Consider the following 26,371-nt stretch of genomic DNA (forward strand, 5'->3'; position numbering starts at 1 on the left):
AATATATTGTAATGCCGTTGTGGTCGCGTCGCGCGGTTTTTTCGTAAGTTTAACACGTCTTTTTCGAAACCACATGCTTATATTTTTTAATTCATAATACATATATATTTTATTCTTTCTTTCGCGACGTACGTTCGGACTTTAAAATCCGTCCTGTTTTAATCACTATTATCTATCTACCTAACACGTACACACACAACGATGCCGTTCCTATTTCGAACGTCTGCCGGCGTGCGGGACCGGTGACTTGAATACCGGACATTTCAAAAACCAAACGGTAAGACTATCAGCTATGCCGTGTATATTATGTCGTCGATGTATTTGGGAACCGTAAAAAAACGGTTATCCTGGCTGCTGCAGACGACACGCCGCGTACGTGTCGATATACATATTATACGTACGTAATATTATAATATGACGTGTCCTTGGAATCGAATATTATAATATTTGTACTGTTATAAGTTTTACGTCCGCCTATACCAACATAATATAACATCAAACGGTCTTATATGCGGCAATCGCGGGCGGCATATAATACAGGCATAGCGCTGACGTGCACGCGGCCTTATTTCGATATTGAAAACTAAGAAAACATAATGACATAGTCTTGTTTTAATCATAAAAAAAAAAAAATGAGTTTAGTAAAATACTGGGAAGGAATGCATCGGCTGCGAACAATGTTTCGCGCACGCGCCCAGCATAATACAGCCACTGCGCGTCGGTGCAGCTTATAATATAATATATTATGTATAAAATAAGGTGTGATGGGAAGGACAAGCAGTATAATAATACGACTATGCCTATAATAATAATAATAATAATACATAATATATTATGTTCCGGTTTCGTCCTGGTCGTTTCGGTCACTGCAGCAGGCGCGTGCATGTGGCGCGACTTGACACAAAATATAATATCTTGACGGTTAATAATTAATGTACACGCGTAGAGTGACTCCGCAGATCGGGACGGTGTAAACTAGACTCGCCAGCGGGATAGAAGAAAACAATTATTTCAACGGGCGTGGAGATAAGTTTGCTAAGGAATCCCGACCAGATATTATGTGCACACGTGCGGTGCGCGCGAACGTCGTTATATGTGTTTTTTTACTTCGCGTGTACCTATATAGGTTGGGCTATACACTTAGGCCAAAGTCGCTAGCGAAATATCTACATAATATTATGACCATGTTATTATAAATTATAATATATTATTAGGTATTTTGTATTAAATGTATATTTAACCAACCACTGGCTACCGGCACTGTACTAACGAAATATAACGCTATCGTTTCATTTTAGTTTATAAACGTCATGGTTTTAAAAAAATACTTATAAAATTGTACTTAAATACTGATAAAAAAATAGGCATCTATCCATTCAAAAAAACAAAATACAAATATGAAATAGGTATAGTTCTTAGCACACGTTTAAATACTTTTACTTGTTTAATTATACATAGGAAAATTGATTTTATAATATTAGTTATTATCGATTTAAAACTGTAATGATACGTTTAAATTTAAGTATCATTACCTACTTCGTTTTATTCTGAAAAACGAAAAAAAAAGTTATTTTTTAATTCTAAATACTTAAGTATCAATTAAATAATGAAATGGTTATCAATGAAATGCAAACTAAAAAAATATCCAAATAAAATGTTAACTATAAATTAAATAATATAATGACTATCGAAAAAATAAAAAATCAATCTGAAATCTAATGAATAATTCTTTTAAATTTTGAAAAGTATTTACATAAAAGTATTGGATTATTAAATATAAATATGTTCAAAGCTGTATATGAAATACTTTTCAAATGCTTAATTTAAAAAAGTATTCTAAGTACTATACAAGTATGAGTACTTATTTAAATAGATTTACCAAAATATTTTACAAAACTAATAAACGATATTTACAAGTATCTAAAAGATCTTAACAGAACCGATTTATAAAAAGTAAGCTAATAATTTGAAAATTTTCTATTTCGTAACTCAACTCGGTTAATAATCATATACCTAATACCTAAACACCTTGTTCTGCTTCGCTATAAATTATAATACAGTGTATAGTATGTACACCAAATAATTGTACACTTTACGGCGAGTATCCATCAGTCCGAATACCTTAAAAGACCGTAGCTGACGGTGCTCTCGATAGGTAGGCATTCATTTTTTATGAAACGCGTCCGTTGTCTCGGTTCGGGCTCATTTCGTGTGTTTAAATGGATGAGTCCCAGGTCGTATGGTGTACATCATGCGCCTATATAAAGTAAACTTCTATTGGGAAAAAAAGTTGACGATAAAAGACGATCTCGGTTTGTGTAATAACTATATAGGCGCTTGTGTAGTAATATTGTTATTATTATTATGGGTAGTATTTATCCGGGGCACTATTGAGGGGGTTCGTAATTTCGGTGACCGAGGGGGTAGCTGTGTCGAGACGATAAATTTTTTTTTTTTATTTGACTCGAAACAGTAGTTTTTGCTTAACATCCAGGAGAGGGCTTATTTCTATTTATTTGTATTATTCATATTTTAGGCGCATGCGATTCGTGTACTAACTATACACCAAACCAACAAAATAGTACACGGCAAAGAGTTCGAGTCGTCGCAGTGTTTTTATTTGTCCACCATCGTTTCGTGCGTTGCCCGCCTACGATTTACGTCGTAGTGTCGTGATGTAGGTAATACACACAATAATATCATAAATATATATATATATATATACATATTATATTATGCGCGTGCGTGTGTGTGTGTGTGTGTGTGTGTGTGTACGACAACGAACCATTTAATGACCAAACGTGTTTGTTATTGATGATGATAAACGGTCGCATCTATGGCAACGGGCGATGATGTTATACCTATACGCTACCTATATAATAATAATATTACGTACATTATTACGACGGGATACGCAAAGCGAATCGCTAGAATAATAATAACAATGTAATGCGACTATATATATATATATATATATATGTATACGACGTGAAACCTATTTTCCCGGCCGTGAACGCGCGCGTGCGGGGTAAAAAACACGTCGCCGCGCCGCCGGCAAAAGTATACGACATATCCGATAAGTATGACGTTCGGTTGAAGAGTCTTTTTTTTTATCTTTTTTTTCTGTTTTTTACATGTTCTCGAATAGTTTATAATAATAGTCATTGTTGCGATACGCGCACAAATCGTTTCAGCTATACACGATGATGGGTAGCGGGTAACTACGCCAAACGACCGAAGCGCATGTCGGTAGGATTATGTAACCTATATAGGTATAATACATACACAATGTATTGTATATTTGTACGTAAAATATATTATGATAAATCGTGAGTAAACCATACTGTAAATTTCACGGTCAAACGGTAATTTTTTATTGTATACGATATCACTTTAATATTAATAAATATTACACTACAATAATATTTAATTGATTTAACTGTACAGAACGATAACAATAATAATTATTGTCACGACTGTCCGACTGGTTTATATTCCGTCGCTTTTCAAATAATCGCATCAAATACCTACATAATATATTATACTATATCTACCTATCTATATATTTTCAAAACAAATAAAGTCTTTGGCTCTCGGACCTTGTATTTTCTTCAATTATCTTCCCTATGCATGTGGTCATGTGAACATGTGGATATCAAGTACTTCCGAAATTAATTAAGCTAAAAATTAGGCCAATGATTTTAATGTTTAAAAAGTGAATTTAATACCTAAAAGCCCCAAAAATTTCTCAAAAAGATGCACTTTTAGGTTTTTTTTTATTTCCGAAGACATTATATAATTATTAAATTAATTAAATATTTACTAGTTAAAAAAAATGGCTTATGTTAAATTCAAAAAAAAAAAGTTATTTCACTTTTCATGTAATTGCGTGCGATTAAATAAGAAACGAACAATTTAAAAACTTTTTTTGTCATATTCATAGAAATAGGTCAAAAAAATTAAAAAAAAATTTCAACAAAAAAATCAAGTTTAGAACAGTAGATATGCATTTAAAATACATTAACTAAAAATAAAAACACCGTGTCAGACATTAAAAAAAAAAATTTCTATTGAGGTTGGGAAACATTACCATACCATACAGTGCAGGAACGCCCGGGTATATTGCTTACTGGAGGCAAAGTATAAAATGGTGCCCTCTCATAATTCAGCCTTAAATACTAATAAAAATTAAGTAAAAGTAAAGAAAATTGATTTAATCCATACATCTTCACCTTAACTGTATAAGTTTTTGAATATAATAATATAAATTTACTAATCATAAAAAAACAATAAAACATTTAAGAATAAAAAAATATTTTATACTTCTATGCTATATATAGATCATCTTTAAAAGTGTTTATATTTTAAATATTTTCCCTAAAAATTACATTCAGTCGATTTTCAGGGACGAAATAATATATTTATATTCACGTGAAAACACATGTAGTGATAGGGGTAATGCCACATAACTGACACATAATAATGCTCCAATTTCACAGTCTTTTACATAATATAAGGTATAAACTTGTCAATTTCACAAAGATCGGAATTTCCTGGAAGTAAATGCGATATATAATTTATAAGTTTGGTACAATAGTTTATTTACTGATGTGTAAATATATATGCACGCGCATGATACACACGAGGATATATTCAAAGGTTAGGTCATGTAAATTTAGGTCATGAAGCTTTAGCGTGGTATTACCAAGCTTACAATAAATCGTAAGCACCAATGAACTTGAAATACTTAAGTTATTATAAATTAAGCTTAAAAGATTTTTTTTTTCATTTTGTAAATAACACGTATTAACTATTAAGCGTGTGTTTGATATTTTGGTGGCTGACTAGTGGCCTTTTTGTAATTGGCACTTTTGGTTTTCCACTATAATCTGCTATCCGTTTAAAATGTCGTTTAACTGTTGTGTCGGCATTAGGTTCTGTCAATTTAATGATAACTTGAACCGACATTAAATTATAATGGATATATAATATACACAGTACTCGTATTAATCGTTTTCGATATAATTATTAATAAATTAATTTATCTATTATATAACAATAATTGATAAGCATACGTAAAAATTGGGTTCATAATAAATTTCTGTATTCATTAAATTCATCAAAATTACGAAAATTACCTAACTATTTTGTAATTAAAAATTCATAAAAATCTTAACCTCAAGATCTAAATCTCAAAAATGTATTACATGATTCTTCGATTCTTCGTAAGTTTTTCTACCCTGAAAATAGTTTTGCGTAGGACCTCATCCGTTGTTTAGAGTGTGTGAAATTCAAATTTTGACAAAATGGATATTCAAACGTTAAATGGCGATTTATTCTAAAACTTATTCTTTTTAGACTGTTATTTCAAAAATGTTAATATAGACATTTTAAAGTTGAAACATTCTACTATAGTTATAGTTATTAAGCCTTAAATTAACATTTTCTAATATAATTTTCAAAATATTTAATCTAATTTAAGCCATTTTTACCATATTGTATCTATTTAAATTATTCTAGCTTTTAGGCCTTAGGGTATGTCAGTACCTATTGACTATGAATATAATAAATATAATATACGACATAATGTCAAGTGTTAAGATATACACGTTTTTGGTAAAAATTAATTCTACCTACCGCGTATTACTAATAGTAATATAAATAAATTAGAAAATATTTAAAAAAAAATTCTTAGAAATAAATCTCGTTTAGAAACATTTTTCATTAGTAATGATTTATCATTAAACCCAACTTTAACATACCTATCCTATTATTACAACAAACTCAATGGTGAGTTACGTTCACTTTACTATAATATAGTGTATAGCAGAACGAATCCCATTTTCTACGGATTTTTAATACTTGTAATATTATTATTTTGCTTTATAAAATTATTTTTGTTATAGTATAAAATGTAAAATATTATTGTAATTTAATCTTAGTTATATTTTTTATTTAATTTCCTAGCCACATAAATAAGTTGTAAAATGTTTGATCGAATTTGAATATACTACCACCAAGTAACAAGGTAAAAGCAGCTACTCAATAGTTATTGCGTGTTGATGTCTATTGAAAACACACTTCAACTTATTTAAAGTACGTTTAATTGCTTATCAAGAAAAAAAGTGGTAAAAATAAATTGTTTTCTAATTATTGCTTTGCTCTAAAAGAATTTTAATTTTAGAAAACCGTTAAAAATACGTGGAAATTATATAATACATTAGATTTGTAATTATAAACGCTTATAACATGAAATACTATATAAAGAATATAATTTATTTTTTCGTATTTTTAAATTTAAAATGCAAAATAATATATAAACAGTTTTATACTAACTACTTCTACTATAAATATATAAGTATAAAAATATTCATAGAGATGAAAGCACTCAAAATTATTAATGTTTTTTTAAAAATTATATAAATAATAAATATCGTAATCGAATTTTAATAATGAAAACGTATTTTGTTCATCTTAAATTAATTGTAATCAATCTGAAATGAAAAGTTAGTTAATGAAGCTGGAATTTATGATAATCAATAAACTATTATAAAGTTGTGTGTCTATAATTATTTAAACATATATAGTAAAGAATTCATAACATTATGATATTTTGTATAATCGATAACTTCAAATAATTAATAACTATGTTGTAATAAAATAAAAAATATATATTTGAATATTTTGATAACGATTGAAACAAATTTTATTTTAACCATTATCAAGATTCTTTAATGTTAAAAGATACTAAAATACTAAATAATTGACTATAAAATTGATCAATCCAGAAAAAAAGATTAAATACAAATATTTATCCTCAACTTAAATTAAACACTAAGCAGCATTAATAAATTATACAAATTATTAAGTACATATGTTTTAAATTATTTGTTATTTGTGTTTAATTAAATATGTATGATATACAATTGAAAATAACTATCATAAAAATCAGTGTATAATAATATGTTTAAACTATAATTTAAATTAAATATTATCTGTAATTGTATTGTATAAATAATATGTCAACATTTTTAAAATAGCGTTCAGACTGTTAAGTAATAAAAATGTGTTTCATAGGTGGAAATCGAACATTTTATCGTGACATAAAAAACTTTATTTTAACTCATTATTTAATTTTATAAATTGCTCAAATATAAACATATAATATAATATATACTATGTCAATTTATGCGACTTATATAATTATTAGAAGGTACCTATATAAAAAGTAGAAAATAAGAATTTTCTACGAAAACCAAAATCATTATGAGTAACAATATTTTAAATTTAAAAGTATTGTTATTTTGTATGGAAAGAGCCAACATTATTATACTAAATGCAAAGTTTTTACTTAAAAATGCATTATAAACTGGCTATATTATTTTTTTTTTTTTAATGTAAATATCGTTAAATATCAACAACAGCAAAGCTACAAAATTATTTGACTTATACGAGTTTTGAATTTTAAGAGATATCTAAAAAAAAGTTTTTGGTATATACTTTCATAAGTCCATAATATAGTAATAAAACTTATAATATACTATATTATGAAGGTTTTATTAGTTGTACAAAATAATAGAGCAAACATTTATAAAAGTTTCCTTTAGTTTCTTATTTAGAATCGAAATATATATATAATATAAGCGTAAATGCATAATAGAAAATAATAATAAAAACAATATTGAAATCAAAAAATGTCTATATTGTTCCATAGACGTTTTTTTTCAATATATTATTATTAAAAATTAAAATAGCTATACACTCGTATTTTAAATATATTGTGCACACTGTATAACTTTTAAAAGTAATACTCGAATGTTTCCCGAGAGACACAAAATATAGTGGTTTAAAATATTTTAAGCTTATAATAATATGTACAATATTACAGTCATTTCCTACGTCGATGGTTAAATAGATAAATAATATAATTAAGCAACCTGGAATATATTTTCTGAATTTTTGTAAAGTATTAATGATTTAATTCCGAGAATGCGTGTTATGTCGATTGATCGTCTGTGTTCATTGAATGCGTACACATTGCTATAAATATAAATAAATAATTTACTAGTCTGTTTGTTTGAAGGGTGTAAAAAAAATTGTTCTTCATATATTATACAAATGGGTGTTATTTTAACATAATTAAATGTTGACGATTTTCTCAATATGAATAAATAACTTTAAATTTCGTTACTAGTTTTATCCACAATCATTGCATTTAGATGAGTTATTTTTTATTTTGATTAACCGTGAATCGTGATGTGAGAATTTCACCAATAGATAATGAGAAGATTTAAATAAAATTTAATATGATTAAAGATAGTACAAATAAACAATTTCTTGGATTCAAATTTCAAAGATAACTTTTCATTAAGATGAAAATAATGGTAACTAAATAGATTTTTTGTTATTATAGTTACGCGTATTAAAACAAAAAAATATGAATTGAAAAATGTTAGAAGACTTGCTGTTGAAGCCTTAGACTGTGGGTATAATTGTACGTAAAAATAATATGTATAAATCAATTAATAAATATATTTAAAATTTATTTCTAAAATGGTTTTGATGATGTAGATTTAAAAAATAATGTAAGGTTAGTACGCATACTAGTCAAATTGACTTGATTATTCTCAAACGTATACTCACGACTCTGACACTGCTAAATTTTAATGAAATTCAAGGATTTTATGGATTTGATGAAACTTGAGATGCCAAATACATACAAAGTTTACTCGCAGTTCAAAGACATATTGGAAGATTATTCATTAGACTATAATGGACCTATTAAAAATAAAACTTCAATTTTTGGAAAACCCCAAAGTTTAGAAATATTACATTTTTTAAAATTTTAGTTTTTGCGAATGGAAATTTAAAGTATTACCAACAATTTTTACTCAAGTTTACGTTATTCTCGTAGAAGTACTAAATGATATTTTTGACATTGAATTTTTTAAAAAATACTTTTTATACATTTTTAACATATTACAATAAATATAATTAGTATAAAAAACTATTTTTGATATTATATTTAAATTATTGATATACGCTATTATAGTTAAAAAATGTTTTAAAATTTTATTTATAATTTTAATATTTTATGTAATAAATAATTCGTTTAGATATTTTATTATAGTATATTTATGACATATTATAATAAATAACAAAATATACTTAATAATTGACACCTTGTCCAAACGGCTACATCATAGGCTACATCCATTTATCCTAGATCGGAAAAATGAGACCAAAGTTAAATTAGATCGAAATCATTGCATATTTGTTCGATTTAAAAAGAAACGATAAAAAACAAATCAATTGAATGAAATAAAAACGTAATAGATAAATAAACATTAATTTTAATTTTAATAATAATTATTAGTCAAATGAAATATATTTATTTTGAACAAAAAATGTATTTTAACTACCTGTGTTTTAGATTTAAGAGAGGGCGTTTTGTACTTCGATATTGATGAATGTGCCAGCTGTATTGCTTCATAAAATTAGTTTCGTTAAAATCTCGTATGATGGTGTTATTTTGGCTTATGAATCAGTAAATAGGTTGACTCTGGGGATAGGAAATAGGCTTGTTAAAATATTATTATAGGCAGTCGTTCTATATTTTTCCAAGGTTCAAGTCGTTTCTTTTTCGCAACCGATGTAAAACTACTTACATATTTTTCAGATGCCTGTTGACCAGTTCGTTTGTTGCTCTTCAATTCTGGTTTTAACCGGTCAGTGATCTAAAAACTTTAAACAGTATGGAGTACACGTGGACGCTGGTGTCTAACACTGACGATCAAGGTTTAGGCAGTGAAACAAGTCTGTTGAATTGTAATGTTCAAGGACCGCACTCGGGTCAAATATTAATACTCTCGAATGAGTCCAGCACCCAAGCCATACAAAATCAAACTTTACCTGATATTACAAGTCCTCTGGAAAAAGATTATGGAGCGAGCCGGATACATTCAAATGAACCCAGGAAACTTCATCTCATGCATAGTAAGTGTATATTATTATTTTATTAAACTCTAAATATTTTAATAAGTTGCCAAAATTGTTCAAGACCATTTTTTAAATGAAGAAATTATACACGGGTCATTTAATAAAAAATCAAATTAATAATTAAATTAAAATTATTAATAAACAACTAATATTATGGGTGGGTACATTAAAATAAATATATATATTATTATTATTATTGTTATTATTATTATTTTATTTATTTATTTATATCATATAATTTGTAAACATACCACAGTGGTCAATGATTAATCATTTAATAACGATAATTAATTTTTAAACCTACCTAAAATTACTAATTATAAGTATCATTTATAGTTCTTAAATGGAAAGTATATACGATTACTATACACAAAATATATAATATAAGTATTAGGATTATACAATTTTTGACAATAACTTTTTTTATAGTTAGAAATTTTGAATACTACATTTTTAAAACGCGTATTAAATTTAAACCGTATAATTTTAATTACTTCATAAATATTAAATATGAATACATTTTTGAATTCTTAATTTCACTCATAAGTATAATCTTTATATAATTTATTATATCTGACTATATATCCAAAATTTTTATGATTATTATGACTTAATTGTTTACAATTGAACAGTTAATTTTATTTTATTATCGCAATATTACTTATTGACTAAATTATTAAAACAATTTATGATTCACAAATTTATTTTCAATGAATATTGACTATAATTATAATCATTTAATAATCATCAGAGATATTTTCGTACATGATTTTAATTTTTTTTTTATTAACCTCAGTGAATGAACATCGAATATTAACAAATATTTACTACTTATTACTTACTATAATATAATAAATTTTAAGTTTTATTAATTTAAATTTAAAGTATCAACTTATAATCCTTTAAAATATAACTACCTACTTTACTTGCCATTACTAATGCTTAGAAAAAAAGTTATACTCACATTATATTTTTTAATTTTTTGTTGTGTGATTATATAAAAATAAAAATAAAACTGAATTATTATATCAATGAATTATTCAATACCGATGTGCAATCGACACCTACAACACAGCACAGCAGTAGCTATTTTTTGTTCACTCTTTATATGTTATGTGTAATTTTTTTTTTACAGATAGGAGTGATTTTGTAGGTGGTATTGATAACGAAGCATTGGATTTCAGTCATTTGACTGACGAGTTCATTCAAAATAACAACACAGAAGCTAATCAGTAAGTATAAATAATGCATATATTATATACATAGTAAATAGTTTATATTATATATTATATTGATTATATAACGTTTTATAATTCTATGCATGCTTAATATGAGTAGTGTGCCATTATGTCGATACGACAAATCAATAATATTTAAATACAAATTATCTTACGTTACAATAAGGTGATGATAGCAGGTGATACTTTTAAATTAAAACAAATAGGTAATTCTGATAAAATATTCATTGAATAAATAATAAACGTAATAAATTATCGTTATTATATCATTTATAAGCCTACCATATGAACGAATGATTACAAATAATAATAATAATAATTTGGATTATAAAAATACATCAAATAATAAATTTAGCGTCAGCGTGGTATTCAACTTATATCAGTTCAATATTAGCAAGTTGATACACGACTAACGTGTTTTGATTAATTATTAGTTAGAATTTTATCCCTAGATCTGACCCTAACTATTATGATTGTACATTAAATATGTAGTGTTAGAAAAAGAATAAGAATTAATTATGACCGATATAAATAATTGCTTACCTAGTATATTATATATATATATATTAAAAAAACCTAAAAAATCGATTGCAGGCTATAGTTATACTCACTTATACTGAGTATAATATTATCATCCCCGGCGTAAATAATGAGCAATCGTGTTAAAATTATTTTCTCTTGATGTCTGATTTTTGTTTTCAAAGATTCTTCCACGAAACCGTCGACCAAAACGATCACGTGATGGTTCGAATAAATACACCGTACCAACAAGAACAGCCTCAGCTCTTCTTGAAAAACGCGTCGATACCGCCAATCGCCGACTTGTCGTTCCACGCTAACACTGTTTTACCCAACGCCGGTTTGCCTAGTAAGCCAATCAAGGATAAGTCACACAATTACACCAACAGGTTCGGTCAGTTTTTATACGCATTCACGAAAATGTACTATTTTTTTTTTTTTTTTTTGTATTCCTTCGCGCAGGCACAACTTACCAGAAAGTCCACCGGACTCCGAACCACCGTATTCGCCGGCCGACGGCGTTGGCCAATCACCGCGTAAGACATACGATTTTATTCGATTTCTTCCGTTTACCGTTGCAAACTCTTGTTTCCAAAAACTGAAAAGCATTGTCGTATTTTTTCCGATTTCTAGACCGAAGAACGCCGAATTTGCAATGTCTCATTTCGGCCAATAAGGGTCAAATGCCGATGAACCCCGGCGGCACCACCGGGCTCTATCAAAAACAACCCGTAGTCGCTAAAATCCCACACCCGTTGTCTGTTCAACCGTTGATGATAAATCAACCAGGATCGTCGTCTCACGTCACACATTTAGGTTGGTACGACTAAATTGTATAGTTTGGAAGTCGGTTTTCAATCTGACGCCTAAAGCGGTCAATAATAATTAGTATTTACGTTTTCGTTATAAAATGTCCATTTGTCGTCGTTGACGTTTTCAGATTTTAATCAAATGCCGCCTAACGCTAGGGCAATAGAAATACCCGAGCCCGAATACACGGACTTGTTAAACGTAACTGTCTCGGAGAAGAAGCGAAAACTTTGTGCGGACATCGTTGGAGGAAACACCGGCGGTAGCAACGTCCGCGTCAAAAAAGAAACTGGTAAATAATTAAACAATTACATAGTCACACAGTCAACCGTTTTCGACTATAATAAGCTATTATAATAAAAACGATCGACTACGACGTTTGCATCTTATGCATATTGTTTGCGTTATGCTTAGAAAATTGCGGTAAAAAACCAATCACTCACGTGTCGCCGTCGGGAAGATCGGTTTGTAGCGAAGACAGTTACACGTACCAGGATAGCTGCGAGTCGGGTCTGTATAACGACACGAGTTTTCAGTGTATCCGTTTCCAACCATTTCAAGAATCGTCGTGGAACACGTTATGCGATCACTCTTTAAAGGAACTGTACGTATATTCATTGTTAAACGAATATTTTGTACGATTGTCATTATTATATTATTCCCCGTAAAAAACTTTGCACGTATATGTATACATTTAACTATATGCGATTTTTATTTCAAAGGATATAGTTTATAGCAATAACTATTATTTTTTTATCTTTCGTGGTCTTATTATGGTTATAGTTCAACACTGGCAGTATTTTAAAACCTTTATTAAAATCGAAAAAACCTTCGAAAAATTATTTTAAAAATCCTAAAAGAGTATAATTTTTTTTAAATTTACATATCAAAACAATAGAAAAAAAATCTTATTTCATTGTAAAATTTATACAATATTGCTTCACTTAAAATATAAAATATACATTTTGTATTTAGAACAAATACATATTTTAGTTCTATGTGGTTTTTTCATGTAAAATATATAGAGAAAATCGAGTAACTAAGACCATTGTACACGAAAAATACTTTTGTGTAAGAATAAAATTTCTGGGACTGTATGATTGATGTAAATTAGAATAAAACGAATAGAAGAAAGATAATATTATTTGTAACCTTGTAAGACGGTTGTAAACTTTTCTGGTGATAAATTCTCCCGGGTCTACTTTAATACTACCCTACGGGCGTCGGGCACATATAAACTCTTTTAGGTCTATAATAACTTCATTTATATAGAAAGAGATTTATTGTTTATAATAATATGAATAAACTAAGTATATAAAATACATTTTATAAATTATAGTAAATAATATAAAAATAATAAATCAGAAGTACTTTTATATTTTATATTCTTAGTTACTTAAAATTCAGGAAAGTTTATCATACAATTAGGAGGGTTTACCACTGCCCTATTCTCATACTATAGATAATTATGTTTATTTAAAAATATTTTTTAGGCCAGTACCACATTATCGAGTAGATGCAGATAAAGGCTTTAATTTTTCAAACGTTGACGACGCATTTGTTTGTCAAAAGAAAAATCATTTTCAGGTAAATATTATATTTTAAAGAATTTTTTTTGTAACAGTTTTAAACTGAAACATGAATTTACTATTCAGATTACATGTCATACACAACTACAAGGTGACGCACAGTTCGTCAGAACTACGGAAGGAATCCATAAAGTTGGCAGTTTTCATTTACACTTTTACGGTGTTAAAGTCGAATCACCTGGTCAAACAATTAAAGTAGAACAGTCTCAAAGTGATAGAAGCAAAAAAGCATTTCACCCAGTCTTGTAAGTATAAACAACTATTGATATTCTAACATTATTCGTTTTATATACCTATGTAAGATAATAAATCGAGAAAATTATTAAGTTTAAAGTTTAAACAATTTAAAAATATCTTCGCATTACTTATATAGGATAAGCTAACCAAATTTACTATTACAGTATATTTTGCGTTACACGTATAGCGATCACTAAATAATATTATTAAAGATAATCGAAATATAATTATAAAATTCATACCGATTTAGTCGATAGACTCAATTGAAAATAGTATTTTAAATGTTTATGAGATGTATTTAGTCTGATATTATAGATGTACCAACAATTTAAGGATTTATACTATGAAACTTATAAGTAATAATAATGATAACACGCATAACACGAGTCGACTAAATTCTAACCACAGAAATCTCATATAGGAAACGTAAATTATTGTTGGATAGACAATATTAAAATATAATACATTCTTTGCTCTATTACTGAATAGCAGTTGACTACATTGATTTTTAAATATTGTTCGTTTATTTCTGAAATAATTTCAAATAAGAGATTTAAAATGTTTGTAGAAGCCTCTCCCCTGCATGTTCACATTACTGTCATTACTGGTAGACTAATAAATTATTGTAAAACCTATTTGTGCCATACTAATGTTTATGTGCTTATTGTTGTGATAGGCTGGACTTACGCGAAGAACAAGTGTCCAAGGTGACGGTGGGCCGGTTGCATTTCAGCGAGACTACGTGCAACAACATGAGGAAAAAAGGAAAGCCGAATCCGGACCAGAGGTATTTTTACCTGGTGGTGGGCCTGCACGCGCACTGCATCAACGACCACGACTATCCGATCGTCTCGTACGCGTCCGAGCGGATAATTGTCAGGGTAATCCAAGTAATTATGCTAGACTGATTATAATATTATATGTCGCTTACGACCCGCCGCGACGGGAAATGGCGTTTCGAAATGTGTACGGCGGCCAGTGGCATTTTTTTTCTTGTTTTCTTTCTATCACCAAAGGCTTCGAATCCGGGCCAGTTCGAGAGCGACGCGGAGCTGTGTTGGCAACGGGGCACCACACCAGAGTCGATTGTGCACACCGGCAAGGTGGGCATCAACACGGACCGACCGGACGAGGCGCTGGTCGTGCACGGAAACGTCAAGCTTACGGGACACATAATTCAACCGTCAGACATCAGGATCAAACAACACATACAAAAAGTGAGTTCCAAACGATATAGGCGCAAATAGCGTTTCGATTTTTTCCTCGTGGCGAAATACTGATCAACCCATATCATTTCGACGTATTATATTATGTCATAGAAGTAATGAAAACTTCTTAGTAGTTTTTCTTCGCTCAGTTCACAGATTTATCACTTTATTTTTTAAAAATGTTAAATCTTGAAATATTAATAAAATAACATAAAACCCAAAAATAATATCATATTGTTTGATCTCGTTATTTAATTGGTTATAGGTGATTCTTACGTAATGAAGTTGACATAAATTATGATATTATAAACCATAAACCATAGGTACTGTTATAATAGTATGAGTATAAATAATGTGCTTTATGTATTCAACTATTTACAGCAGCCATTGGTCAAATATTTGTAAATATTTCCGGCAGTCTTGATTAATTTTAAAATCCTATTACTATTATATTAATCCATCGTTATAATTTGTACCTACCAACTCCATTTGCGAAGATTTGAATGGTGTTCGTTAGATAAAGTATAATAGGTGTGGTAAGACAGTGAGGGTACCTTAGATATATATGTTATACTGACAGCCCAGGTGGAGTTTGGAAGGAAAAATATCTGATATAGATTCGTTTAAAAAAATAATATGTAATTTGGGAGAAAAATATTTATAATTTTAATTCATACCACAGGTAGTTGTATTACTTATATCAGTTTTAAATCTTGTGAAGTCATGATGTATACATCGTAACCACTTCATAAAATTGTTGTTTTGATGAAAACGGGTTTTTCACAATATTCGCGAAATAGTAATACATTTCATGAAATGGTGTCTCCACTTGACATCGCATGATTGTTTTTAAAATGCCGCCATCCACGTTATGACTTGTGTACTGTATGATAATATTTACTTTGTATAGCTATTATTATTAACAATTATTTATGACATATTTAATACCATAAAACGATATTACATTGATAAATGTAAATTATATTTATTTAAAATTAAGTTAATATTGCATTTTAAATAATTTAATCATTGTATTTAAGTAACTTTTACACACAAATGTTTTTTTAACGTTTACAAAAAAAATGACAAAGGGATTAATTATATAATATATATATATTATGTTTTTATTTTTATTTAAAGATGTTGGAGTTATGACTAACTGTAGTTCAAAGCCGTACCTAAGGGGGGATTTTTTCGTGTTATATTATGTGGTTGTAAAATAACCTAAACATTTTTTAGCTTAAAACAATAAGACCCCTCCGGAAATTAATTGTCTGTTACGACCTTGTTGTAGTTACACAAAGAGGATGACTAGAATTCTAAAAAATACTATTTTTTTTTTTTTGTAAATAATAAATAATAATTTTGTACTTAATGAAATGTTATAAAATTATTTCAATTTTATGAAATGGCCATGGCATAAAAATATGTAAAAACATATCTCTAGAGATAATCAATAGACAGCGAATATTTAGTGAAAATTTAAAACAACCCGTGAACAATTTTTTAAAAAAAATTATTTATACCCTATATTTACATGGTTGGTACATTATTTTTTATGAATAATTTAAGATTGAATATTTTGCTGTTTAAATTATAATATAAAAGAAAAGTAATAGGTATTCATCAATGTAAAATTCATCAAATTATTCTTAATACATTTTAAGATTTGTTATGTAACATAAAAATATATATTGTGTAAAAATAAAAAATGGATCCAATAATTGAAAAATGTTAAAATAATATGAGAGAATAATTAATTTAAAAGTATATATACTTACGTATTTTTAATCACAATTGCCTAATAAAACGAATAATGCATTCAGTTAAGAGAACGTCGTTTCGGCATGTGTTTTCTTTATTTAACACGGATAATAGGTACTGGATTTTTACTTCAGTTAATTTATAGTTTATATTAGATAAAATTTACTTATGATCGGTAAACCGCAATCGAGCGAGTATTATATTTTCATATTTTCATTTTAAAATGAGTTATAAACACTAAAATAATTCATAATTACGTATATATATAGGATGTATAGGTAACTCTTTTTAAAATTAAATCCAGTGCAGTAATGGACCTACCCACAAATTTAAAATATTTGAGCCAATGGAATTATAGAAACTATACATCGTATTATTCAGTTTATAAACGATGTAAGCCACCTTCACTAAATATTAACTAGATGGCAACACCTACACCGTTATTGAATTTTACAGTTTTAGGTAAATAGTTTTAAGAATAAGAATGGACAATACCACAATGGACATATTATGATTAATTATTAAGGGTTAGTCCGTTACTTCACCGAAGTGCTCAGTTTATATTTTCCACTACAAATTTGACAATTATAGGTAAATAACCTATATAAATAAACTGTAGTAAATATCCCGTAGGTACGTACGCGCGTAGATTTCCTATGTTATGTGCGTGTAAAATACAGAGACGACACACGACTCAAAATGTATCGTGGACGTTCTATCAAAATGAACGTATCGCAGATCAGTCAGAAAAAGATATACTGTGTATCGCCGTATCGGTACCTACCCATATCCTCATTGGCACCTTAGAATTACAATTATTACAGATACGAACTGCAATCATATGTATATGTTTTAAAAACAGTGCGACACGAGCGAGCAGTTGCGGAACGTGCAGAAAATAAACGTGGTCCATTTTAGCTACAAGCCGGAATTTTCATCGTTGTTCGGGCTGTCTCTGAAGGAAGCCGACACCGGGATCATAGCGCAGGAGGTGCAAGCCGTATTGCCAGAAGCCGTTACCAACGCCGGCGGCATAGCGCTGCCCAACGGGACTGTGTACGACGACTTTTTGGTCGTCAACAAAGTGAGCTACGTCGATTTGACCACAATACGTATTATCGTTATAATATATGGCAGTGGTGTTCTCACCGCGTATAGGTACCGCATAATGCTTACGAGCGGTACACGATCTCAACATTTTGCCAAACGAAATTTTTTTCTTGCATACAGCGTCGTACTATTTTCGTCGAAAAAAAAAAACAGAAATAAAATTTAAGTCCTACTACACTATTAGATTGGAAAATGTTTTTTAAAATATCAACATTCGACATTTTTTTATTATAAGTAATAGTATAATATTATGTTAATTTTATTCAGTATATTTTGAAAATTGTACATATTGTTATACTGGCCATATATTTACGGATAACAATTTACACTAACGATTGAATAAAAATGTGTCTCGTTAATGAATAATTAAATACTATTATTATGTTAAATTTTTATAATTTCTTTTATCGCTTATTTTTCGAGACAATAGTACAAGATGGGTAAACACTCAAAATCAAAACTAAAGATTTTTTCTTTAACGGTAGATCAAAGGTTAAATTAAAATCATCAGAAACAACGCGTAGTTTCGGAAATAGCACGTACATTTTTCGTTGGTACCACACACTTAGTAATTTATGAATAAAAAAATCATTAATCAGTGCCAGGCTCGTCCCGTCTGTCTTCTGAATGATTTGACGGTTAATTTAGAATACTGTCTGAGTGAGTTGACTTTGAAATTGCAACTGCAACGGAAATAATATGAAATATTATAATGTGGATATTTTGATAAATATACTTTGTCAATTTATTTAAACCATTCATTCTTTAAATTTCGCTTCGTACAGATTTAATAGAACAATATTTATGTTGAATTTTACTCGTATTCCTAACTTAATAATCATCAGTAAAATATCGAATATCTATGATCGGGGACTCAACGAACACTTTTAAATGATTTATGGGAACGTCACTGGATCTATATAATTCGCTCGTATACAAAATCCAACACATACCACGGGCCGGTGGTAAAACGTTTATATAACATATTTATTTTTAACGTGCAGGATCGGATTTTCATGGAAAACGTCGGAGCCGTAAAAGAGCTGAGCAAGATCACCAGCCACTTGGAAGCTAGGATCAGTGAGCTCGAACAGGACCATAAGCGTTGTTTGTTGTTGGCAAATAGTCATCCAGGCATAGCGCTATCGGATTTATCCAGTAAGTATTGATTCAATTCATCACGATTTAAAATTAGATCGACAATTTAGGTTTTGAATATTTATTTTTTTTCTAATGGAAAAATGTATAAAATAACAATAAAATAATAAAAAAAAAACTAAAAAAACTACACGATTCACAATGTAATATTAGCTTGTCTAGTTAAAATTACGTATTATTAACCGAGTTGATATTTAATATGTCCCAATTTCCAGTTTGTCGTATAAATATCAATATTACGAATTACGTTTATGGATAACACGTAACTTCGAGAATTTATTTAATTTCATATGATATATAATAAGGGTACAACCTGTATAACTTATTAAAAATCAAAACTATTAATCCTATATTTTCCATTACAGTTAATTAGAGTAGTATTATAAAGTTCACAATATTATTAACGACAAGCGTATCTAATTTTTTATATTTGTTTAAGAATCTTGAAAATGTTCATTGTTTATAATTATTCGTATAATATAATATGTAAACATGTCACATGCTATCGCGTGCATCGCACTGATTGAAATATTGAATCAAGAGTTGCATTTGCGAACAAATACAGTAATTTGTGTAATGCGTTGTACATAATAGTGCGTCTGACATTTTTGTTCAATTTTCGTATTATTATATGTTTCTATTTTAGCTACAACCTACTCTAGCAAGCATAACGATTACGATGCTACCGTTGAAAAACGTAAACTGTTAAAACCGACGAATTCGAGTGATGTTTACTGTGGGAAATTTGTGCAAATTTCAATTATATCTTTAACTGTTGTTATTGCGAGTTGGTAAGCAAATGTCCGGTTTAATATCAATTAATACCAATTCATCATAATACCTTCATTTTCAGTTTAATTTTTATAACTGGACTATTTTTTATGGAACACCATTACAGAAATCAAATAACATTCACAAGTGAACATGAACTGTAAGTACTCGATTTTTAATTTTTACACATTTTTATTATTTATCTCTTTTTACATAACGCGTATCAATAATAGTTTGTAAATATTTGAACTTCACCTATACAGTAATGATAACATGATATTAAATAAAATCAAATGCATTAAATAATCGAATCGACAGGTACCAGTTGTCAATTGTACACGTGTTATATATTTATATGTATACAATATATTATTATTAATTACATTTATTATTCACCGGGTATTATTCTACAGGTGATTTGAATACAAAAAATAATATTGTTTAATTTTTTTTCTTATTACCCAATAGTATCGTCAAACCGTTTAATATAAATGCAATACAAGCACACGAAAGTATTCAGCCAAAGGACACTGGTCAATTACCGTTGGAAATAGACGGGTTTCTCGACAAAGACAAACATTTGACTTGTATGCGGCTCAGGCGACTTGTAACGAACAGCAGGAGTTGTGAAGTATGATAATACCTGTATAAGAGATACAAAATTAACATTTTATAACATGTCTGAATAGCTAATTGCCAAATTTATTTTGCCCAATATACTTATCTATATTACAAGCCTATAATAGTTTTCCACTATACACGCCAATCGCCAATGACTAGTCGTTGCCGAAATAATATTATTTTTAATTTTTATTATGTTATTAATATTTTAAGCCAGTTTGCCTATGGTTTGATGGATAAATAACCATCGAATATTTTATGAGTTTCTCCGATTTTCAACTATATCTGACGTGTTCAGAATGTGAACATATAAATACACATTCTAAATGATGAAAATATGGTTTTTGTATTGATTATAGTACGATAAGATCAAAATGAAAATGAATAAAATCACGGGGAAAAAAAAGGAAGAGGGCAAAAACATCAACGAGTTTATTAGTTTTATCGTCAAAATCGATCGTGCAGTGGGTACGTTTATTTTTGTTATATAATGAAATTATATTTTATCATATTATTAGTATATCAATATTAAGAATAAGTCGTTATTAATAATTAAAAACGGTCGGTTACTTTACTTATAAGTTCTAGTTAGTAGTGGCAGTTTAATTAGTACACTTATACATTGGTGTATTTTGTGTAATTTTTCAGATAATTTTTGGATTAATCAAACCCGCGGAGGGCTCTGCCCTCCAAAACCCCTATTATTAAAACTAGTCACTAACTTATTTAAGTATAATTTAAACTAAAGAAAATCTTACCAAATCAACACTTGATTATTTTTTATAAATTGTAAGTTTTAGATACACATAAATTATAGTAGGTTATAATAGTACCTACTAAAAATAACTGTAAATAAAATACAAATTCATTGTATAAATCACAAGGTCCACTGAACTTTGATCAACCACAAGGGCACCTAATACCGATAACATACTAGGCACTTACTGAATAAATTAAATTATTGTTCCCAACTCGTTTGTTAAATGAATATAAATCTTTTATTAAGTCATAAGAAATAATGAATTGGCTTAATCGTTTAAAAGTTGTTAAACAAATTTTTAGGACAATCCCCGCCCCCACCTTCCTCTAAAAAAAAATCACCAATTTGAGCTTTGTAGCTAAAGCTTTTTTTGTTCGATATGGTTATTAAATAACATTAAAATCGTAGAGTAGCAAAATATTCATTACTGCAATTAGAGATTGAAATATAATATTTATATTGGTTTGAATATGGTTATATACATGAGTCAATATTTCCTGTGATAATTCAATTTTCAAAAAGTCATCGTGTGTTGAATGAAGGAGAGAGATGAGGAAAATACCGCCACACAGTCGTTTCGGGACCGGACCGTTTCAGCTTTTAATCAATCGGAAAATACTTTTTGTTTAGACATTGTATACAAGGACGTTACGATCGGCGTGTATGGGAGTTACAGCAACTTCACGGCAGAAACCAACGTGACGGACGAATGCAGTCGGTCGGAACTGCTCCAACAGTGTAGCGACAAGTCGCTGTTCGTGTACGGGTTCCAACTTCCGGTCACCAAACAACGTACTGACTACTTTATCAACGTGTCTTATCGGCAAGTCCAATAAACATAAATAATATTACACGTTTATACTTGTTTTATACATCATTGTGTACGTACCTGTACCGTAACCGTAGGGTGTATGACTTTCCGTTTTTTGTGTCGGTATTATGGGAAAACGGAAAATACCGCATTTCGTCTACATGTATATTTAATATTATAACGGTTATAAAATTATTTGACGTTCCAAAAACAATACTGATTTTGATAAGAAATTCCGCTACGCTAATATAAGATGCGTCCCATATAAACTACTAATGACTATTTTCAAGTTTACATTAAAATGTCATTAAATTGACAAAGTTTGTACCGTCATAAGACACTCCTTCAGATGGTATACACATTTTAATTATTTAATATAATTCGAGGAAAACAAAGTGAGCAATTAGGTATCTAATCGCTCTATTATAAAATTTATCAAGTTTATCTCGTCTTTGCGCAGGTCACTGTAATGTGTTAAATTTGAATTCAATATGATGAATCATTGTACAAGAACAAAGATTCGATGAGATGGTCTAAATTACTAAGCATATTTTATTATATATTTAAATTTATATTATAGTATTAAATCGATTAAAGTTCTAACCATAACCAATTTAACAGCTAACACCAACACTCACCCCCAAAACAGTACGTTTACATATTATTATGGATCGAAGTCACTGATGCACGTATATGAATTTTATACTTGACTTGTGTATACAAATAAGTAATAAGTAATTAGTAATTACAGTCTATGCTCTAACACGTTACAGCATAAGCAAAGGCAACTTGAACGATTATCTGACAAGCATGTCAGTGTCGATGACTTGTCCGTCGGACCCGAACACCAGTCTATGGGCGGCGAACGGCACCCGATGGAATCCGTCAGACACGTCATACGAATGGCAGACCGACAAGTATTCCGTTTCCGAAGACTCGGAATCGGTAACCGTAATCGTCCGGTACAAACCATGGCCGTACGAACGGTTGAAGGTAATTGAATTCCATCTCTCGTTTAGCTATAGTTTGTTTGATTTAGTGTATAACATAATAATGTATAAGCAGTAAGCGCACTATAGAACTTTATACAACGAGAACATGGCACGTCTTGGGGCCGTGAAAAATAACTACTATTCATAACTTTTTATTCTGTATTATATTTTTTCATAGAATAAAGGTAAAAAATTAAAAAATATGATACATTATTGTGCTCTGAAATAATTATCATTACAAAAAAGGTACAAATCATAAATGCATTGTATTGTATTAATACACTAAAAATATGAAAAATATACTGGATAGGTCCTAATCTATTATTTTATTGAAAAAACATTTAAATTGATTTATTGTAGAAGTATAATTTCATATTACATTTAATAGTAATAATCATAGTAGGTATGATGAATATATTTGTATGTAACTGAAATGCATTTTATTCACAAATCACTTATCGGAAAAAAAAAATAAAAAAAAAAAAGCTTTAACCTACTTTTGTGTGAATACAATCATATCTATTAATGTTTAATATGATACGTCTTTTGATCGAACTATGTAATTGCATGCGAAATAGTTTAAATGTTTATCAATATATATGTTCATTTTATGTGCATGTATAAACATAATACTTTATTATCATAACAAATAAATACTATTCGGTCAGTTTTCGCAAAATAGAAAAAAAAGTTTTCGTAATGTTTAAATTCTTGAATACTTATATTTGTGTGTATGGTAATGTAATATGATTCCACGTCTCCTTCCAAATATATTATGTCAAATACATACTTACGGTATGCAAATATGTAGCTACTCGTGGATATTTTACGATCGATTTTTTTATTTATAGGCGTCGTGCAGGTCAACCGAAGATAAACGGACTTTAGCCGTCGTCGAGTATACCGTCTCTCTGCACAAGGATTTCAGCGATGTCGTGTAAACCAATATCAACATAATGATAAAATGTAAATGTACCTACCCGACATATTATCTCCAAACATTGCGATGAAATGATTGAAAACGAGACGGAAATAATTATTTGCGTAGCCGTTTAATCGGTCGCCTCCGCGGGATGTTGTCAAACTATTAGAAATAATTGCAGTCTATATTATTTTGAATTTGAATTCTTTTTTAATATTCATTCTGTAACGACTCTTATTTTTGGAATCATAGATCTAAGCATTCGTTTATCTCGTTTTCGTCGGTATTGTTTTCGTTTTATCTATTAATGTAATTATTAAAAAAAACAAAAAAAACGTCACAGACGGCTCGTGTAAATTTGATCTATTTCGAGATTTTGTTTCACATATCAGGCACATCATACGTTATCTTATTTACCTTCACACATCGTTTTTTTTTTTTACTCACCTTAGTGATTAAAAACTATATAGTAATATTATAGGTACCTAAGACACCTAACGGTACGCACAACTTTTTTTCGTCTTATAACAGTCAACATTCGCTTTTTACACATAATATCTATTCTCATTTAATATTTAAAATGAACGGCGTGTTTTTTTTAATCGATTTGAGTTCGCACACAATACAACTGACCATATAAAAAAAAATTCTTAATTTTGTGATTTATTTGTTATCATAATAATCTATATATATGTAATAATAAACCTATAATAAATTTCACCAAAACGAACATTGGTAAACTGAGTGTTGTAGCGAAAGAGCCGTTTATCTAAAATAATAAATGTATTGTTATGTTGATTTGCATATTTGTCGCCATACGAAATGAACGGCTTTTAGAACTCGGGATATTTATAAACGTAATTTTTTTTTTTCATTTTTTAGTTTAGAATAATTTTTCTGTAGGTTAATATAATATGTACAAACTGTTGTTTCGAACAGCATTATAATATTACGTTGTGTGAAAGGAGAAATCCAAAATGTTGTTTTAGTTGAGTTTTTTTGATCATGTTTTTCTCTTTGTTATTTAAAAAAAAAATCTAAATTGATTTTTGACATAGTACTATTATACAAGGACACAATAATATGTGTAGCTTTAGGAAATAAAAAAAAAACATATATACATTTTTAATCTGTTTTTGTTTTTTTTTTTTTTTTTTTAAATAAAATATTGTATTAAAACCCAAAATAAATATTATATTGTGATTTATTCTCTTACTAGAATACGATTGTTAATGTATTTTATGTATTTTCAACAGTAAGTCTATAGATAGCACGCATCATTTTGCACGTATTGGCATATCAAGGTACATGTGGGTCAATATATAAATAAAGTACAAGTATGAAGTAACAGAAAACAGCATTTTAAAAGTGCAAGTCATCAGTGTAAGTCTGAGTATTTTTTTTCTCTAATGAAGTTCTTAAAATTTTCTATTGTACTGTCACAATTGGACGAACTGATAGGACTGGTTTGGTATAAATATACGATTATTATACATGTTTAACTTACAGAAGGTCAGATACGAATAATGATACGAATATGATGAATTAAAAATTCTCAACGTGTAATTATATCATTATCTATGCCTGTATTGTACTTAAATTGTGCTGACGAATCTTGTGCGGACGGAATACTGCTGTTAGAATCTTTAAATGATTTGACTTTAATACTCGACAACTAGGTTATAGTTTATTCGGACATGCACTGCCTTAACAGCGGGACAACAGCATAATCAGATGTGCAATACGATCACAGACGGAGGCCACACGTTGAACATATTATATCGTATATTATTTGTAGTATTTCGTAGTATATAATATTTCGAACGTATCGTACAAATAATTAGCGAAAGCAAGTAGAGGTA

At 28.9% G+C, this 26,371-nt stretch overlaps 1 protein-coding gene across 2 annotated transcripts; it reads left to right on the forward strand.

Annotated features, from left to right (window-relative positions):
* The first annotated feature begins 119 nt into the window (after nucleotides 1-119).
* Nucleotides 120-25,480, forward strand: LOC113559784 (myelin regulatory factor-like protein). Of its 2 annotated transcripts, none has more exons than XM_026965537.1 (21): nucleotides 120-277; nucleotides 9,680-9,996; nucleotides 11,135-11,231; nucleotides 11,942-12,145; nucleotides 12,219-12,292; nucleotides 12,390-12,572; nucleotides 12,697-12,858; nucleotides 12,981-13,170; nucleotides 14,060-14,153; nucleotides 14,222-14,400; nucleotides 15,069-15,282; nucleotides 15,409-15,609; nucleotides 18,227-18,448; nucleotides 19,479-19,632; nucleotides 20,279-20,423; nucleotides 20,486-20,563; nucleotides 20,872-21,034; nucleotides 21,384-21,492; nucleotides 22,415-22,607; nucleotides 23,369-23,588; nucleotides 24,439-25,480. In XM_026965537.1, the coding sequence occupies exons 2-21, from the start codon at nucleotides 9,756-9,758 to the stop codon at nucleotides 24,526-24,528; spliced, it is 3,213 nt and encodes a 1,070-aa protein (XP_026821338.1). In that variant the 5' UTR covers nucleotides 120-277; nucleotides 9,680-9,755; the 3' UTR covers nucleotides 24,529-25,480. The 2 variants fall into 2 exon arrangements, with proteins under 2 accessions (XP_026821338.1, XP_026821339.1); XM_026965538.1 differs by having other exon boundaries at nucleotides 15,069-15,273.
* Nucleotides 25,481-26,371: the final 891 nt, after the last annotated feature.

This window comes from Rhopalosiphum maidis, chromosome 3 (genome assembly GCF_003676215.2).
Source record: "Rhopalosiphum maidis isolate BTI-1 chromosome 3, ASM367621v3, whole genome shotgun sequence".
Lineage (NCBI taxonomy): Eukaryota > Metazoa > Arthropoda > Insecta > Hemiptera > Aphididae > Rhopalosiphum > Rhopalosiphum maidis.